Here is a 20,012-nt window from a genome sequence, read left to right on the forward strand (position 1 = left end):
AGGACCGCTGGACACCAGGGAACATGAACATCACTGCCCTCAAGGAAGGCAAAGAATATTCAGACTGGAAGCAAAAGGTGATTTGGAAAGATTTATTTTTATTCATATGTGTGTGTGTATCTTTGTGAATGATTGTGTGTGTCAACAGGTGCCCATGTAAACCAGAAGAGGGCATCTGATCTCCTGGAGCTGGAGTCACAGGGGGGTCCTCTGCAACAGGAGATATTCCTAACCACTGAGCCATCTCTCCAGCCTATTAAATAATGTGCATTTCTTTCTTTTTAATTATTGATTATGGATGTGTGTATGCCTTCCTGAGTTTATGTGTACCACATGCATGCAGGAGTCCAAGGGGGTCAGTGGGCTTCAGATACCCAGAAACTGGAGTTCCTGGTGTACATGAGCCACCTGATATGGGTGCAGGGAACTGAACCCAGGTCCTCTGCAAGGGCAGCCAGTGCTTTAACCGCTGCACTCTCTCTCTAGCCATGCCCGACCCCCATTCTTGTTTCTGTTTTGTTCTTTTGTTTTGGTTTTGAGACAGGACCTCTCTGTGTAGCTTTGGCTGTTCTGGAACTCACTCTGCAGACCAGGCTGGCCTCAGACTCACAGAGATCTAGAGATCTGCCTGCCTCTGCCTGAGTCCCGGAATTAAAGGCCTATGCCACCATACTGGGATAGAATTGTGTGTATGTGTGTGTTGCCTGACTGTGGAGACCAGAAGAGGGTGTTGAATCCTCTGAAACTGGAACTACAGATGGTTAAGGTTCTGGAAACGGAATCCAGGTCCTGGAAGAGCAGCCAATGCTCTTAACCCAAGCCATCTCTCTATTTTTTTCCCCCAGAGCTAAGGATCGAACCCAGGGCCTTGTGCTTGCTAGGTAAGCACTCTCCCACTGAGCTAAATCCCCAACCCAAACCCCCCCAATCTCTCTAGAGCTCCTAAGATACTTCTCTCTCTCTCTCTCTCTCTCTCTCTCTCTCTCTCTCTCTCTCTCTCTCTCTCTCTCTCTCTCTTTGGGTTTTTGTTTTGTTTTGGTTTTTTGTTTTTGTTTTTTTTTGGCACGGTTTCTCTGTGTAGCACTGGCTGTCCTGGACTTCGCTCTATAGACCAGCCTGGCCTCAAACTCACAGAGATCTGCCTGCCTCCACCTCTCAGTACTAGGATTAAAATGTGCACCACCACACATGGTTTAAGATACTGCTCTTAATGAGACTTCTAAATGGATAAAGCTCAGTATATGGATACATCACAGGAGCTGACAGAATCTGCTGATATATAAAAGCTCTGACAAATCAAAATGCCAATAAGAATAGAAACTGTGGGCTGGAGAGATGGCTCAGCGGGCCAGATCACTGGCTGCCCTTCCAGAGGTCCTGAGTTCAATTCCCAGCAACCACGTGGTGGCTCACAGCCATCTATAGTGGGATCTGATACCCTCCTCTGTCAAAAAGTCAATAGAGCATTCAAATACATAAAATACAAAAATAGATCTTAGAAACCATATGACCCCCACTGGGCCAACACTCTGTTGACCAAGGAGCAGGTGGGGCAGCAGTTAATCCAGCACTGAGGAGGTGGCGGACCAAGGTGGCGGGTCTGGGTGTGAGACCAGCCTGGGGTACATAAGATCCTGTCTCTAAAAAGGAAAACAGACTGAAGCAGTGGTTCCCAACTTTCCTAACACTGCCACCCCCAAAGGGGTCAAGACCCATAGGCTGAGAACTGCTAGACCAATGCGATGGCTCAGGGTTAAGCCGTAGGGGTGGGCACCTCTCACCTGTAACCCTAGCACTTAGCAGGCTGGAGCAGGACCATGCCTCAAAAAGGGCAGGGCTTGGGCCACAAAATAGTCACGTGCCTGTCCCCACGGCTAATGACCTGAGTTGGAGCACCAGGACACACTTAGCGGAAAGAAAACCAACTCCCAGGACATCCTCTGAGCACAGGTGTGGCGTGACAGAGGAGCGCAAGCCAGCATGCACACACTGTATCCCAGGTAAACGAAGAAATGGAACTTAAGACAACTTTTCCCTTTCTCAAGGGCAGGGGAGCTCCTTGGAGCTATGTAAGCACACAGCCCAGTGCACGTGGGTTTAATCCTCAGCATGGGATGGAGGATTTCTAGCCAGACATAGTAGTAAATGCCTGTAATTCCACAAGTTCTTTTAAAGGCTCAATAGCAATCTCCCAGAGCTCTACACTTAAGAGCACAGACCAAAAGAAGATTTCACTTGGCCAGGGAGTGCCCTCTGGTCTGACTGCACACACGGGAACAGAGCACACTGGTGCCACACGGCTGCTGTCCCTCCTGACCCCACCTGCCCAGCCATCGTCGGCATCCGTGTCCAGATCATCCAGGCCCTTCAGGTTCTCTGCGTTGATGATAGTGGGCCGAGGTGCCCGCTCCACCAGCTGCCTCAGTGGGCGTACTGGGCGCGCCAGGCCGGACCTTTCTTTCCTGATGAGACAGAAAAGAAAAATGGACTCACATGAAGCAGTCACTTTCCAAAAACAGGTTCCCCTTGCAGTCTGGTGTTTGAGTATCTATATATATTACTTCCTTTTAGAAGAAATATGCAATGAACAATAAAAAACATTCTAGATGGGGTTGTGTTTCATCCACAGCGCCACATGCTCACTGGTACCCCCACCATAGTTACTGCCCAACCCCTGCAGTGGGGACTTAACCCAAGCTCCCTGCCAGGCCCATCCCCTGCCACCCACGCCAACACCAGGATGTTCTCTCTGCAGAGCACAGAGCACCTCCACGTCATACAATGACACACATGACCACACTCTCTGCAGAGCACAGAGCACATCCACGTCATACAATGACACACATGACCACAGGCTCAGCCTTACCCATCTTGGTCATTCATCTGGAACTGTCTAAACGGAACCCGGGGTTCCAGGCGGAGCTGAGGAACGGGGAAGGAACTTCGCTCCACCGTACCCTGGTTCTCTGATGACTGTGGTGAACACATCTGAAATATAAACATCAGGAGGTCGGACTTTCTGGTGAGGGCCCAATGACATGTTCAGTAAGACTTCACTTTGGAAGTGAAATATGGGGGAAGGGCACAGAAAAGGCTGGAGAGGGTTTCTCATGAACCCCGGCACACCATCCCATCATCTGCCTTGGGTTCAAGAAGGCTAGGTACATCTGTCTCTCCTTTCTCTGAAGAACCAAAGCTACACCATCCAAGCCCCAGAGGCAGAAGCCAGAGGCGGTAGATTGGGAAAAGGCAGTGGATTCTGCTGTAGGCCACATTGGTCTCTGGCTATTATCCTGACAGAGAGCTCAGGCTGAGCAACCTGAGCCAGTTCTGGTGGACAGAAAGGACATTTAGCTTCAGGACAAGATGCTCTGAAGACTTACAAAAGCAGGAAGCATGTCATGGTAAGTGGGAGGCTGGTAGACATGTCCCATGAACTGCGAGGCCCCTCTGCGGATGGGCTGGGCCGGGCGGAGAGAGGGGTCCTTAGAATCGCTGGTGCACGTCGAGGAGGGGGCTCCATCTCCCGCGCTGGAGTTCCTGCTGCCCAGCTCTGTCGGGGAGGCGTTCAGAGACGTGGCAGAAATGATGTTTCGCCCACCACCCTCCCTCCAGCTCGTCACATCTGTGAATTGGAAAGAGACAAAAGAAAGGGAAGAGATCTGTAAAGTTCTGGGGCCAGTGGACATGAACGACCCCTTGCTTAAAAACAAAGGAAGAATCACAATGAAGAGAGAAAAATCCAAGTGCTGTCAGGGTGAGTGGGGAGCAGAAAGCTAGGATTTCCTGAGGGGCATCGGATATACGCCTGAGAAATTCAGAGAGCTCCACTTCAGAGACTCGAGTGAAAAGCGGCTCCTCTATGGCCAGACCACACCCACCCAGAGGGCGGGACTCGGAGACACAGGACAGCCAACACTGCCCCACACATCAAGGCCAGCGCGACTCTTGACACAGGCTCACTTTTACGCCCCAGCCCGTCTGACATGATGCTTTGGTTCTGGGCTGACTGCAACACTGTCCGATGAGTCTCAGCTTGAAATGTTGGGACCATGTGATCATGTGCAGCATGCGCGGAACACACACACTCAGTTCACAGAAAAAACCTGAGGATGGAGCTGGTGTGGTGTCTTGTGGGTAAATGTACTTGCTGCCAGGCTGATGACCTGAGTTTGATCCCCAGGACCCCAAGTTGTCCCCTGACCTCCACCTGCATGCTGTGGTATGTGTGTCCCCTACCCCACAAATACACACAAAATAAAACTTTTAAAAACTTGACAGTTATCTTTCCCTGTGAGAGTGAGCTTCTAATAGCCACATGACGACAATCCCTATGAGCCTACTTACCAAAAGAGGCACACTCCAGAACCAACACAGACTGACTTGTCTTCTTAAATAATGGTCTCACTATATAACCCTGGCTGGCTTGGAGCTCACCATGTAGACCAGGCTAGCCTCGAACTCACAGAAATCCACTGGCCTCTGCTTCCCAAGGGCTGAGATTAAAGGTGTGTGCCGCTCTGCCTGGCCTGACTGATTTTTCTTATGCGGACTTAAGATTAATTTATAAGTCATTTGCAAAAGACTAGCAGTGTGAACATGTCTCCCTTCCACAAGAGTGTTCAGTAGCTTGCAGATGTGGCTGGCTGAAGAGAACTCACAATGTACAAAGGGAAACTACATACAAGGTACTGGTGTGGAGGGCCACACCTCCAGGCTCCTCTCCATTCTCTTCTGCTTAGGAGCTGAGACAGGAAAGGACACGGCATTTAGTACCCCCAAGAAAAACGCCAGCAGGATGGGGGCCAGTCCACCAGTCTGCTCCAACTTTGCGGCCATCCTAGGAAGCCAAGGCCACCCCTTAAGCCAACTGCTTCTCACCTTCTCAAGAGAAAGAACTGATCTCAAAGCTGCTTCTACTTGTACACCTTAGCCCCACCAGGTAACCCATCTTAGGGTAGGACTCTTCTCAACACTTAACTACCCACTTTGAGCACTGCATACCAGGTAACCCATCGCAGGGTAGGACTCTTCTCAACCCTTAACTACCCACTTTGAGGCCCGCATACTCTCAGCAAAGTCCATGTTTCAGCTGAGTGGCAGGGCGGTCACTCAGCTTTCAGGACAGTGCCTCTGATCCTCATCAGCAGGAGGGACCTGGGACTGTAAGGGCAGGCAGACAAAAGCCCTTGAATTTCAAGACCGAACCCAGGATGTAGTTCGGCTTCCTTGGTCAGCCAGAGAGAAAACCCAGATCTTCCACACCAGAACCACACACCAAAGGCTTGCTGGCAAAGCACCACACAGGCCTCCCCAGCACCAGAGGGACACCAGTGCTGGCTGTGGATACACTGGTCAATTCTGATGTGGGTGGGGAAGGGTGGAAGCTGTCACAGCTCCTGGGGTGACATCAGCACACACAGGGGTCTGGGGACAGGTTACAGAAGCGGGGACTTGATGAAGCCAGTGGCACCCGGCATGTATCCAGGAAGCACCAGTGATCCAGCTTAGGGGAAGTAGTAACAGACGGTACATGGATGGTGTCAAGACCTGCTTCAGCCAGAGGGATGAGAGACAGAGGTGAGGGACAGGCCAGGGAGGCAGTCAGGACATGCACATGTCAAGCTAGCAGCCGGCTTCTGTGCGGCAACAACTAGGCCCAGCAGCTGGGGCCCACCTGGAAAGGGGAAAGGAAGAGGGGGTCTGGTGCCCAGTCAGGGCCCGGGGGCAAAGCTGCCCTTCACTCACTCTGAGGGCGGAGGCTTGGTCCTGGCCCATACGACAGATCGAAGGCGCCCTTTTCTTTGCCAGCCCTGTCCTGCCCTCCGGCTGCTTTCAGCGTCGGAAATTCCTCGGGAGAGAAGGATAACAGTCGGCTTGAGCCCCTTAAACCTGTCAGGAGAGGCAGAGAAGACAGCGTGAGAGACACAGAGTGAGACACAGCTCTCCTGGCCCCCAGGCCGCGGTGGCTGCAGGCAGGCCGTGTTGGGAGCAGCTGCACTGGCAGTCAGCAAGGGTGAGCCCTCAGCTGTCCTGGGCTGGCAGGAGGAGGGAGCAGGATGTCCCCTCTGCTCCAACACGTCCCTGTCCACCCCACAGGAGCCACCTGCCCGGGGGTGAGGAAGCAGAGTCCATGAGCGAGATCAGCTCCTGAAGAAAACTGCCTTGTATGGGGCCACGCCAACAGACGCCCCCACAAGGCTGTGGCCGATAATTTCTGAATGTCACAGACTCAGCCCCTGACTGTAGTTCACCTCCTTAGCTGTTCCCAGCCCCACAAAGCCAAATGCGGTCCTGGTGTCACCCCAAGACCATTTCATTTTTTTTTTTTTTTTTTGGTTTTCCGAGACAGGGTTTCTCTGTGTAGCTTTGCACCTTTCCTGAAACTCACTTTGTAGCCCAGGCTGGCCTTGAACTCACAGAGATCCGCCTGCCTCTGCCTCCTGAGTGCTGGGATTAAAGGCGTGCACACACACAATTTCTAAAAAGTCAACAGCCAGGCATAATGGTGTGCCACTTAAAACCAGAGAGGGAGCCTATGAAAACGCCTCTGTAAGGCTGGCCAAGAGGCAAGTCTGTGGGGCGTTATCTCGATTCCTGATTGATGTAGGGGACCCAGCTGACTGGGTGACAGTGCCACCCCTGGGCAGATCATATATAAAAAAAGCGAACTGAACAAGCCAGGGGGAGCAAGGCAGTAAGCAGCATCCCTCTATGACCTCTGCCTCCAGCCGCGTGGATTCCCACCAGAAGCTCCCTGACACTGCCATTCATGGTGGCTGCAGGCTAAAACAAACCCTTCTTCTCCAAGTCGCTCTGGTCACGGTGTTTTGTCATAGCAACAGAGAGAGATTTAAGACAGTGAACTTCAAGCCAGAGAGACCCTGTCTCAAAAAATGAGGCTGGAGAGATGGCTCAGTGGTTAAGAGCACTGGCTACTCTTCCAGAGGACCTGAGTTCAATTCCCAGCAACCACATGGTGGCTCACAACCATCTATAATGGGATCTGATGCCCTCTTCTGGCCTGCAGGGATACATGCAGATAGAGCACTGTATACATAATAAATAAATAAATCTTTAAAAACGAGGCAGATTACTCATGAGGAATGACATCTGAAATTATCCTCTGGTCTTCACACCGGTATATAGGCATTTTGTGGAATGTCACTTTAACTATGTAAAGATGTGTCACATTTGTTGACGTGCATTTATTTAATTACGTAAAGATGGTTGCTGTTTTACCTTGCCTGCCTAAGGCACCAGAACGGTGGATAGCTAGGCAATAGAGGGATAGGCAGGACTGGCGGGCAGAGAGAATTAGAAGGAGAAGAGAAGGAAGGAGAGATTGAGGGAGAAAGAAAGGAAAACGCCGGGGCTGGAGAGATGGCTCAGTGGCTAAGAGCACTGCCTGCTCTTCCAGTGGACCTGGGTTCAATTCCTAGCACCCACATGGCAGCTCACAACTGTCTGTAACTCAAAGATCTGACACCCTCACACAGATATACCTGCAGGCAAAACACCAATGCACATAAAATAAAAATAAATAAACTATTTATTTAAAAAAAAAAAAAAAAAAAGGGAGACACCAGGGCCAGACAGACAGCTGAAAGACAGACAGACATGGAATGAAAGAAAGGTAAAAAGCCCCGAGGCAAACACAGATGCAGAGAAACAGGTCAAAGTAAATGCAAGAGCTAGTGGGACGATCATAAACTAAGGCTGAGCACCCATAACTGATTTAAGTCTCTGTGTCTTTATTTGGGAGCTGGTCGGTGGTCCAAAAGGAAGCCTGCTACATATGCACACACACCACATGCCTGCATACCCACATGAGCATGGACGCATGCGTACACACAACACTTAACCTGCATAGGGGACAGACAGCTAGGACCCAGCTGACAGTGCAGTCGCTGCTCTGCCTGCAGCCTCTCTGAAGACCTCTAGTTGCCTACCCTCTCTGCTCTCACCATTCACCTCACCTCCATCAGCAAAGTGCTCTCAGGCTGGAGAGGTGGCTCAGAGGTTAAGAGCACCGACTGCTCTTCCAGAGGTCCTGAGTTCAATTCCCAGCACCCACACGGTGGCTCATAACCATCTGTAATGAGATCTGGCACCCTCTTCTGTATACATAATAAATAAATAAAATCTTAAAAAATATTTAAAAACAAACTGAACAACAGCAAAGTCCTTTCACGGTGTGAGCTGAGCTGCTCCCAGAGTGAGGCCATGCACATTTGGACATGTCTGCAGTTTCTTGGGAGACCCTGCGGCACTAACTTGTAGCTGTGTGGGTTGTCCCCCGTGGATTCCGGCCACAGACATGTCCCTCTGTGCTGGCCATCCACAGCCACTGGAGGTAGCAGGAGCTACAGATCAAGCATGGCACGGCCCTGGCTGAAGGGACACACGGGAGTGGGAGGTACCCCAGGGCAAAGGACAAAAGTAAAACCGGCTGCCAGGGCTGCTTCCCCAAAGACAGCAACTTCAGGTTCCAGCAGTTTGCACGGTGTTGCTATCCCTGGCGGCGTCACCTCTCTCTCACAGGCATCGGCTGCTGACTGGTCAGCGCTGTCAGAAATACACCAGCTAAGAGACCTACAAGACTTCATGTAGCCGGGCGGTGGTGGCGCACGCCTTTAATCCCAGCACTCGGGAGGCAGAGGCAGGTGGATCTCTATGAGTTCGAGGCCAGCCTAGGCTACCAAGTGAGTTCCAGGAAAGGAGCAAAGCTACGCAGAGAAACCCTGTCTCAAAAAACAAAAACAAACAAACAAAAAAAGACTTCATATAGAAAAATCTCAATTTAAAAAGTAGGAAGTACTCTTGTACGCATTGGCACAGGAGATCACTTCCTAAATATAACACCAGCAGCACAGACCCTGAGCACAACAATTAATCAATGGGACCTCTTGAAACTGAGAAGCTTTTGTAGGGCAAAAGACACAGTCAATAAGACAAAAAGACAGCCAACAGAATGGGAAAAGACCTTCACCAACCCCACATCTGACAGAGGACTGATCTCCAACGTATATAAAGAACTCAAGAAACTAGAAATCAAAATACTGAACAATCCAATTAAAAAATGGGCTAAAGAGCTAAACAGAGAATTCTCAAAAGAAGAATCACAAATGGCTGAAAGACATTTAAAGAAATACTTAACATCCTTAATCATCAGAGAAATGCAAATCAAAACGACTCTGAGATACCACCTCTGAGATACCTCTGAGATACCACCTGTCAGAACAGCTACGATCAAAAACACTAATGACAATCAATGTTGGAGGATGTGGAGCAAAGGGAACACTCCTCCACTGTTGGTGGGAATGCAAACTTGTACAACCACTTTGGAAATCAATATGGTAGTTTCTCAGAAAATCTACCTCAAGACCCAGCCATACCACTCTTGAGCATATACCCAAGGAATGTTCCATCATACCACAAAGACACATGCTCAACTATGTTCATAGCAGCACTATTCGTAATAGCCAGAACCTGGAAACAACCTAGATGCCCGTCAACTGAAGAATGGATTAAGAAAATGTGGTACATATACACAATGGAGTACTACTCAGCAGAGAAAAACAATGACAGCATGAAATTTGCAGGCAAATGGATGGAACTAGAAAATATCATCCTGAGTGAGGTAACCCAAACCCAGAAGGACAAACATGGTATGTACTCACTCATAAGTGGATACTAGATATAAAGCAAAAAAAAAAAAAAAAAAAAAAAAAAAAAAAAAAAAATCAGACTGCAACCCACAGAACCAGGAAGGCTACATGGGGGGAGGGGGTGTGTGATGGGGATGGGACCCTAGGACGACTGTGGCTTATAATAAGTTTTGGTTTTACTCAATCACTGGGCAAGCCTCAATGAAACATTTCACTATTAGGATAAGAATTTATACTGTATCAAGCTGATAACAGAAAAATAAATAAATAAATAATGGGGGGGGGAGAAAAATCTCAATTCCTGGTGCTCTCAAAACCACCTGCTAGTGGCTAGAGATGGCTGCTCTTTCAGAGGTCCTCAGTTCAATTCCCAGGACCCATACAGTAGCTCACAACCATCTGTAACTAGTGTCGTGAGATCAGATGACCTCTTCTGTTGTACAGAAAAAACATCCATAGACATAAAAATATATATATCTTAAAAAAAATAAACAACAACAAAAAACCCTACCTGCTGTCTCTGGGCTCAGCTCCTCCAGAGCTGCAGGGACTGTGCCCATCTGCACACGACCCCCCCAAACTACTTCACCCAGTCAGACCTTGCCTTGGAAGCTACTGGACTACTCTGAACGCTTCATCCTGCAGTGCATCACACCTTCACCTTCGCTTTCGTGAACAGTTCCGCACAGTGGGCTGACAACCTTTTCAGATCTTACTGCCTGTCAGGATACTCACAGTAACCAATGTCACCCAATCCTCCAAAGGCTCTGGGTGAATGACAGCACGTAGCTGCTCCCTGCACTGGGGTGGAGCCACGTCAGGGACAGGGAGGCAGCGGGGTAACGGGGCACTGGCAGTATCTACTCCCCAGCAGCATAGCTCCAGAGTTGGGGTTCTTCTGCCCAGCTCACGTGGAACATTTCTAACAGCCAATATTAAACTCAGCCCACCCAGGCCACCCATGCCCACTTACCACCTTCGTGTCCGACTGGCTTTCCACTCAGCTGTGCCCATGACTTTGGTCCACCTGGCACTGAACTTGTGTTCTAAGAGAAAGGAAACAAGGAGAGCCAGCTCAGCTAAGCTGCTGTGCAGCGCGCGCCTTGGGACGGGGCACTCAGAGCTGTGGGCCCCAGGTTCCACCCCTAGGACCACAAAGTGAAGAGTGGGGTGAGGGTTGCATTTTAGACTGAAGCCTCATGGAGAGGACAGATGGCCACTTTCGGGGCTCTAGGAACAGCAGTCCCAGGCAGTCAGGAGCTTGGGGCCCAGAGTAGCAGAGCTGATGAACAAACACAGAGGACGCAACCCACCCCCGCCCTCATGGCGAACTCTGCAAACATTGCCAGGCCGTCCCAGGCCCACACAGAGCTCCAACCTCAATTTCAGCACGTCTCAATCTGTGCCAGGGATAAACTGAGGAAGGCGCACAAGAAACCTAACATGCCCGACCATGTAACGACTGGTGGTTTCCACAGCCTGACTTCCCTCAGAGGCCCGTCTCTCCTACTCATCCACCCTTGCCTGCCTCAGCCTCGGGCCTGCTAGAGAAAGAAGCCTTTGCTGAAAGTTCATGAGGCTAGCAACCTGTGGATCAAGTGAAGTCCCACCCTGCCTCTGGAAGGGTCTGGTCAGAACCCAAATGGGATCCGAGAATGAGTAACACAGACATGACGCTCATGACGGGACCCAGCCTTACCCACCGCTCCCATGCAGAAAATGTCTGCCTGCCTGTGTCTGCTAGCCCTGGGCACAGGCAAGGGCTTCCCTGGGAACTGTGCCAAGTCTGCAGAGGCCCCCTGACCACACAGGACATGCCCAAAGGGCAGGAGGGCATGCAGCTGGGCCTGGAGGACCTCTTGTAAGCAGAGGGCCCCGGGGCTGGTGCCCTCCCCTCCCCAACTGGAACTACACACCTCCCCCATGTCTATAGACCTGGGGTTACACAGGCCATACCAGGAACAGTAATGGAGGGATGCCAGTCATGGCTGGTGATTTCTATTTCATAAGCAGTGGACTATAAATCCAAAGACCTTTAAAAGTAACGTCATAAGGTATCCCTCTCCCTTCCCAAGTTCGAGAGAAACCCCAGTCTTTAAGAAGAGTTGAATGCTAGACAAACGACCCATGTGGGACCCGGACTCCTTCCTCCACTGGCCAAAACTGTCGACGCTCACACCCTTCCTTTTCTCTTTTCTAAAATTAATTATTTAATTTTTTCTATTATTAGCTTGATACAGTACAAATTCTTATCCTAACTAATAGTGAAATGTTTCACTGAGGCTTGTCCAGTGATTGAGTAAAACCAAAACTTACTATAAGCCACAGTCATCCTAGGGTGTCCCCCCCCCCCCCCACTATGTAGCCTCCCTGGCTCTGGCCCACACTCTTCTTACAGAGGTGCAGTACCCAGTGCATTTACCAAGGTCTACATGGCTAAATGGCTAAATCTGAAACACCAGGAGTTATAATCCCACTTGGCTTTAAATCTGGGAAAGAAAAGGAATTCAACTCCACACTGTGACGTCACAGGCCCAAGGGACTATGGCCAGTATGTATGGAATCTGATGGAAACAGAGATCTTTAGTGCTGGAGAGGACGGTGTCCCGGAGTAGCCACAGGCTCTTCTCACACTCTTCCAGTCACAGAAGATGACAGCATTGTATTATCCAGGAGACAAGACACAACTAAGGCGTCAAGACAGTGGCTGAGGGCTGCAGGCGTGGTGGCACTAAGCAAGGCAGAGGCAGATGGCTCCGTGAGCCTGAGACCGGCCTGGTCTGCATGGCCAGTTCCAGGCCAGCCAGGGCTACATAGTAAGACCTTGTCTCTCAAAAAAAAAGGAGCCGGGCGGTGGTGGCGCACGCCTTTAATCCCAGCACTCGGGAGGCAGAGCCAGGTGGATCTCTGTGAGTTCAAGGCCAGCCTGGTCTACAGAGTGAGATCCAGGACAGGCACCAATGCTACACAGAGAAACCCTGTCTTGAAAAACAAACAAAACAAAAAAGAAAGAAAGAAAGAAAAAAGTGTGGGGCACCACAGTCAGCCGGCTGTGTTTTCCAACTCACCAGACATTTCTGTGGCCTGACTGCACTTCCTGTCCTGACACTAGTGTCCACAGAGCACCAGGTGGAGTCAGCTCAAGACAACTCAATCTCACCCAAGCAAACAAAGCCTGTGCTCAACTCTGTCACCCAGCAGCACCCACCAGGCCTCAGCAAGTCAGGGCAAGGTCCCCAGCACCTACCTCCTGACTGATTGACTGTGTCGGCTTCTGCAAATTGGAGACAGATTTCTGCAAAGCCGGCTGCGGCTGCGACTCCGGCGGCTGAGAGGCTGTCACACTGGAACTGGAAGAGAGTGGGATGCAGAGTGGGGTCAGACTCCGCACAGGGCACCTGCCGGCCCCCGCGGGGACGCCCACAAGGCGGTGGTGACCCATGGCCTGTGACGCAGCGACACTGCCCAGGACATGGGGCAGTCTGCTGCCTGCCTCCAACAGCTGTCACATGAACTTGAAGAAGCAATAAAAGATCTGCTAATGGAGAAACTGAGTCACTGGTGTGAGGGGCCTGAGCTCCATTCCTGACCAGGATGCCCCGCTCTGAGACTCAATGGACTTCTACCATGCTTCAGTGCATAAAGAAATGTATGCTCTCAATAAAAGAAAAATTTATAAGTATAAATAACAATCGCAACCATTCATTTCCCAGACATAAGCTCCAATTCCCATAGATTTTTCTATTCACATGTTCATATGATTTTTTTTTAAGATTTATTTATTTATTATGTATACAGCATGTATGACTGCAGGCCAGAAGAGGGCATCAGATCTCATTACAGATGGTTGTGAACCACCATGTGGTTGCTGGGAATTGAACTCAGGACCTCTGGAAAAGCAGTCAGTGCTCTTAACCTCTGAGCCATCTCTCCAGCCCTCATATGATCTTTTTAACACAAGATTGCCCTGTGTATATGTACGACTCCACAATCTCTTTTTTCAGTCTACTGCAGCTTTTTACACATATAACTAGCTTTAATGATGAGTAACTGCAGTTGGATGAGCCATAGTTCATCAGTTTCTGTTCCTCTTTTTTCCCAATACAGAGAACGGCCACAAACATTTCACACACACATAGGTCTTTGGACACTTTCTGTTAACAAAGTCATACAACATATGAATGAAGCCATTGGACCAAGATTTCTTGAAACTTAAAGCTATCACGAGCTGCCTTTACGTAGGCCACAGCATGTGCCCCACCTGACTGAGAGGAATTAGGAAGGGTGTGTGGAGCCCTCCGCTCTGCCTCAGAGCCCTGCACTTGACAGCCTTGGGCAAGGTAGCTGCCCACTTGGTGAGAAGCAGAGGTTGCCAGGGGCTCATGTGATGGCCAGACTCCACAGACACACTGCTCCAAGTCCACCTGACCCGTCACTCACCAGTCACGAGAATGACAAACTGAAGACCACTGGTCCTCCTCTCACATCACCTTCTAACCACCTCTGCGTCCCCAAACCGAGCCTCCAAGTCCCCCCACAGAAGGCCAGGCCAGGGCAATGGGGAGCCTCCTCAACTGCTCCCTCTTCACTTCCTCCCGGCAGGTGGCCTTCACCCGGGTGTCTGGGACTGCCTCTGCCACTGCTGAGACTGGGGGGGGGGGGGGGGGGGGGCAGCACTTTCTGGCCTCTCCGCAGCTTTTGGAAGTAGAGGCAGAAGAGCTTCCACTGAACTGTATGTACCACATCTGCTTCATGGAAGAGGTGGTGAACACAGCTAACGTGTGCCAGGCCCTCTATGGCAAGTTATTATCCCACGGGTGCACCACAATGCCCTGGTGACCACCCCTGGAGCTAGGGACTATTCCTCCTTGAAGGCGGGACCCTGGGGCTCAGAAGTGAACTATCCTCCAAGTCCCAACAAGCCACAAGTGGTCTGAGACTGGAAACAGCACACAAGGCCAAGTCTGAAGATCGGGTTCTACCTGTCAATTAACAGCACCCCCACAAACTGCCTGCAAAACATTGTTTTGTTTGAGATAGTCTCTCCTTTTAGCCCTGACTGACGCGGAATTCACTACGTCGACCAGGTTGGTCCTGAAATCATAGAGATCCGCCTGTCTCTACCCCCAAGCGCTGGGGTTAACAGTGTGCAACACCATCCCTGGCTGGAAATCGCTTAAACAGCTCAGGGCCCATTTCAAACACTCCCCAGCATATCAGCTGGTGACACGGTTCCCTCACGCTACAGGAGCCTCCTCTTTGCCATACTGCAGGGACAGCCTTCCCAACGCTTCCAGGGCCATTTCCAGCACAAGCCTGAAGGATGGGGGACTGGATGGCAGGATGCAGGCTGGGTCACTCTCACCATCTAGTTCCCCATGTCAGCAGGAAGGGACCACAACAAACGCGAGGGGGAGGGGGAGGGGGAGGGAAGCCGGACAGTCTTGGTTTTCACACTCAGCAGCAAGCTCCAGCAGGAGACCCCCCCCTGGAGCTCCCCCTGCCTGGACATGGCCCTCTCCCCGAGAAGAAGAGATCAAGACATGCAGAGGCTCAGAGATCAAAGAAGTCTCATCATCTGAGGGCTCATGCAGCCAGGCGGCTGTCTCTCTAGAGACACATGGCTCAGGACTTGAGTCTCCTAAGGCTGCGGCTGCCAAGCTACATTCTCCCAACATGGAGCACACAGGGCCCCAGCCCCAGCCCAGTGGCTCTCTGGGGACGGTCTGAATCACTGCACACACTCCCTTGGGGGGTATGGTTATCCAGAGAAATGCTACTCATCAGCTCAAAGGCCCAGCCACATAAAGGAAGAAGCGAAGTGCACACAGTCAAAGAGAAGCCCGGCCATACTTCTCACTCCCAGCTCTCCCTCTCCGAGGCCAGACCTGCCTCCTACAGAGCAGAAGATGCAACGAGCCTTGATACACGCCCGCTCCTCGTCATCACCCTCCTGCTACTCACCTCTTTGGGTCTTGCTGGTCCTGCTTGTTGGCCCATCCTGTCCCGTCCTTGGGTACTATCACGATGTTGGGGTCGTTTCCTTTGTTTTCAGACTTCAGACTTGGCAGGTTTGCAGGCGGTGGCATCCGCCGGGCTGTGGCAACTTTCCCGAGACTCTGTAAGCCATGTCTAGGAATAACTGCAGGGAAAGTGCACGGGACAGAACACACACCTCACAGGAGGAAAGAGGCCAGTTCCCACCACTGCTCAGCCTCCAAGGGAGAAAGACAAAGCCCAGCAAAGACAAGTGCCTGGCAGTCACTCCAGCCCTGCCAGCTCCTCCCCAGACTGCAGAGACAAAGGGCCGCTGGATCTGCACAGACTCTCATTCTACTGAGGCAGCTGGGGGGGGAGGGGTCACGTCAGGGAGGGGCCAGGACCAGGAAGCTCAGCCCACAGTGACCACCCAGGCACCCTGAGATGGCCTGGCTACGGCCCAAGAACCCCCAGGAAGGCCCTGTGGGTGGCAACAAGTCCTTCATGAACTTGTTCCACCAGGTTCCACAAAGTCAGAACCAGGAAACTAAAAGGGAAGGCTGCGCACATGCTGTGTGTCATCCACCCAGCAGCCCCGCTGAGTCTACAGGGACACAGCTGCCCGGCCAGGTGTCTGGTCACCTTACAGGAAAGGAAGCGTATGGGGGGCCTTTGGCCGGGCCTTACCTGAGGATCTGACGGCGCCTACTGATCTTCCTTTATACTTGTCAAACAGGCTGAGAGTCGAGTACTTGCTTTTCCCATCCTTGCCCTGGGTTATTTGCCCCAAACGATCGGACATTGCGATGAAATGTCATCTAGTAAGGAAATTTTTCTCGGCACCGCTCCCGATTTGCCTTTGGAATGGAAAAGAGGGGGGTCAGTCACCAGTCCTCCAATTTAGAGGAGCAAATCCTACAGGAATCACTAAGATGCAAAGACAGTCATGGACTGTCCCAAAGAAAACGCCCTCAGCATTTACCCACAGGTGCTCACTCCAGGTAGCTGGCTCTGCAGATTGCCTGGGCTACCCCACCCCCATTAATGACCTGCTGATGAGACACACTGGAGTCTGCTGCCACGGCCATTCTATAAATAGATTTTGACACACTCGGTCGCTCTCCAAGTCAAGGACAACTCTCCAAGACAGAAAACAACACTCCTGACTTCTAGCTCACACAAAAAGGCAGTAAAAGAGACCGACAGTGCACGGCCCACTTGAGCCACGGGTGAGCCACAGGTGCAGAGTCGGGGTGCCGAGTCGGGGTGGGGGTGGGGTGGGGCAAACCCCATCCAAGGAAATCCAGGTACAGGCTCAGTCAGGTCAAGAGCCAGCACCTGGAGAACAGCAGCTGTGCCACAGAGCGGGGTGAGGTGAGAGACTGCACCAGCAATCCTCTCCACTCAGACAAAACCTGAAGCCTGGAAGAAAGCTTCCACCCTTTCCTTTCTCCATGTCTGCCGTTACTTCAGGAATTCCTTCCTTCCAACACTAAGTGCCCCCCACACCCCAATGTGCTCAATGAAACTAAGACCAAGACTGACCTTCACCACCTTCTACGCCACACTCAGCCTTGACTAGAGATGCTGAACTTGAAGCATGTACAAGGGACTATGGCTTTCGAACACTGGAAGCAAGTCCACTGCTCACAGGGCGATTAATACAAGGTGACTGTGGGAACCCATTTTCAGGTTCCTCGTGGCTTTACCCAGCAGATCCACATAGAGAGGATGATCAGGACCACGGGCCTGAGTGCAGGTGTCTGAGATGGTCTGCACTGGGCTGTGCTGGGGGAGGAGGTCTTTTGCTCCACCCCTTGGCGTCTCTATAAAAACCCTGGGGCAGAGACAGTCGGGGCCCGTTGGAATAGGTTCCAGGCCCTCTGGAAGCTATCCTTTATTTTCTATCTGTTCATCTCCACAATCTAAATCCTTCTATCTAATATTTCCTGCTGCTCACACTCAAGAAAACTCTGGGGAGCTGTGGGGTTGGTGGGTAAACGCCCCACAGGTAACTAGGAAGCAGATGTCATAGTGAAGTGTGCCACTCTGTGATTCTGTCCCAAAGCTACTCAGGCTAGAACACATCAGTGTATCTGACAGGCATTCTGCATCCAATAGGACGATGTTTAAGATAGACGTCTACAACGTGACCTTAGACTACAAAGCACAGGGAGCAACAATCGATTACAACAGGCACCAAAACAAACACGGGACAGAGCCACTGACATCACATCTGTGCAGACCCAACACCTACATCCTTTGCACAGGCATCAGCTCTGGCACGAACCAGGTTTTACCACCTTCATTCCATGAGCCAGCACTGGCTATACCCGAAACTGGCCGGGTGCTGCAGGAGTGGGTGAACACACACAGGAAATGCCCTTAAGAAATGCATGGGGGAGCTGCAGACACAGCCTAGTGGGTAAAGGCATCTGCTGAAGGCCCTGATGCCCAGAACCCACAGTGGCAGGACAAATGCAACTCTGACCTCGACACGCACACCACGGCACCTGTGCACACAGAACCTAGACAACACTTGGCCCAAGATCAGTGAGGCCTCTCAGCTCCGTGGCCTGCGTAGGACTAGCTTTATGCATCAGGAGGAATGAGCAGCCATGATCATGAGGGGCGCTGACCCTTCTTGCCCGGAGGTACCTGACACACACATCCCTTCCTTTGTCTGTGGATCTCCCTCCTCTAAACCTCTATGGCTGTGTCTGCTCTGCCCCAGCAAGAACATCCTTCCCTCAGGATGGACCACAAGCCCTGTAAGAGAGGAACCTGGATTTAAGCCACTTCAGAACAACCAGCACTTCACAGGACCTCAAGTATATGTTGACTCACAACTCTCCATCAAGTGGGAAATGCATTTCAAAACCGCTATGAGACACCATCTCACCCCAGTCACAATTGCTAAGTACCAAAAGGAAAGAAGGAGGTGCATGCCTTTAATCCCAGCACCTGGGAGGAGAGGCAGGGGGATCTCTGTGAGTTTGAGCCCAACCTGGTCTACAGAGTGAGTTCCAGGTCAGCCAGAGCTGCTAGAGAAAAACCCTGTCCTGAAAAAACAAAACAAAAAACAAAGAAGGGAAAAACCCCACAAATGTTGGCAATGTGCAAAGAAATAACAGCTGCTGCGAGCTAGGGATCCCAAGGAAGAGTACAGAGGGCCACCGGGGACCACCGAAGGTCACAGAGGGCCAGAGAGAATCACAGAGGGCCACAGAGGACCACTGAGGGCCACAGAGGGCCAGAGGGCCACAGAGGGCCACAGAGGGCCAGAGGGTCACCGAGGGCCAGAGAGAATCACAGAGGGCCACTGAGGGCCACCGAGGGTCACTGAGGGCCACAGAGGGTCACAGAGGGCCAGAGGGTCACAGAGGGCCACTGAGGGCCACAGAGGGTCACAGAGGGCCACAGAAGGTCACAGAGGGCCACAGAGAATCACAGAGGGCCACCGAGGGCCACAGAGGGCCACCGAGGGCCACAGAGGGCCAGAGGGTCACAGAGGGTCACCGAGGACCACCGAAGGTCACAGAGGGCTATGGAGGGTCACCGAGGGCCACCGAGGGCCACCGAGGGCCACAGAGGGCCACAGAGGGCCACCAAGGGCCACAGAGCACTCATAAATGTGAGTGCTCCAGCAGTGCCACTCCTGAGCACACATGCCAAGATGTGAGGACAGCGTGTGAGGATTGTGCAACCCTTTTCACATCAGCCAAGACTCACAGTAAACCAGGGTCTTGTGGACAGACAGAGGAAGTGTACATGGAATATTATCTAGCCACAGACAAGAATGGAACTGTCACCTGCAGCCCCACAGATGGAAGTGGAGGTCATTGTGCTGTTAGGTGCAGAGATTCAGGTACCAAAAGGCAAATTTCACGTGTGGTGACCTGCACATGGGGGCAAGATGGTGCCCGCCACCACGACTAACGACAGCCTGAGTTCCACTCTCGCAACCTTCAGGTGGAAAGAAACAACGCCCACAAGTTGTCCTCCCAAGTCCACATATTCCCCACACAATCCATGTGTAAAATAAACACATAAGGGTTTTTTTGTTTTTTGTTTCTTTTAAATTTGGAGCTGAGGATCGAACCTAGGGCCTTGTGCAAGCACTCTACCACTGAGCTAAATCCCCAAGACACCCCCCCCCTTTAAAACATCATGCTGAGCAGTGATGGCGCACACCTTTAATCCCAGCACTCTGGAGACAGAGACAGGCGGATCTCTGTGAGTTAAAAGAAGTCTGGTCTGCATAGTGAGTTCCAGGGCAGCCAGGGCTACACAGAGAAACTCTCAAAAACAAAATAAATAAAGTTGATCTCAAAGAAGTAGAGAGAAAAGCAGGGTCTACCA

At 51.4% G+C, this 20,012-nt stretch overlaps 1 protein-coding gene across 6 annotated transcripts in view; it reads right to left on the reverse strand.

Moving 5' to 3' along the window:
* Prrc2b (proline rich coiled-coil 2B) overlaps positions 1-20,012 on the reverse strand; it is a 96,769-nt gene that overhangs the window by 43,451 nt on the left and 33,306 nt on the right. For all 6 annotated transcript variants that reach the window (XM_076568901.1, XM_076568904.1, XM_076568903.1 and 3 more), the window contains exons 2-9: positions 16,338-16,507; positions 15,636-15,813; positions 12,919-13,021; positions 10,645-10,717; positions 5,749-5,892; positions 3,384-3,625; positions 2,867-2,988; positions 2,323-2,462 (exon numbers count right to left, since the gene is read on the reverse strand). In XM_076568901.1, coding sequence (XP_076425016.1) covers positions 2,323-2,462; positions 2,867-2,988; positions 3,384-3,625; positions 5,749-5,892; positions 10,645-10,717; positions 12,919-13,021; positions 15,636-15,813; positions 16,338-16,452 — 1,117 coding nt within the window. In that variant the 5' untranslated portion in view covers positions 16,453-16,507. The remainder of the gene's footprint in view (positions 1-2,322; positions 2,463-2,866; positions 2,989-3,383; positions 3,626-5,748; positions 5,893-10,644; positions 10,718-12,918; positions 13,022-15,635; positions 15,814-16,337; positions 16,508-20,012) is intronic.

This window comes from Peromyscus maniculatus, chromosome 4, assembly GCF_049852395.1.
Source record: "Peromyscus maniculatus bairdii isolate BWxNUB_F1_BW_parent chromosome 4, HU_Pman_BW_mat_3.1, whole genome shotgun sequence".
Taxonomy (NCBI): Eukaryota; Metazoa; Chordata; class Mammalia; order Rodentia; family Cricetidae; genus Peromyscus; species Peromyscus maniculatus.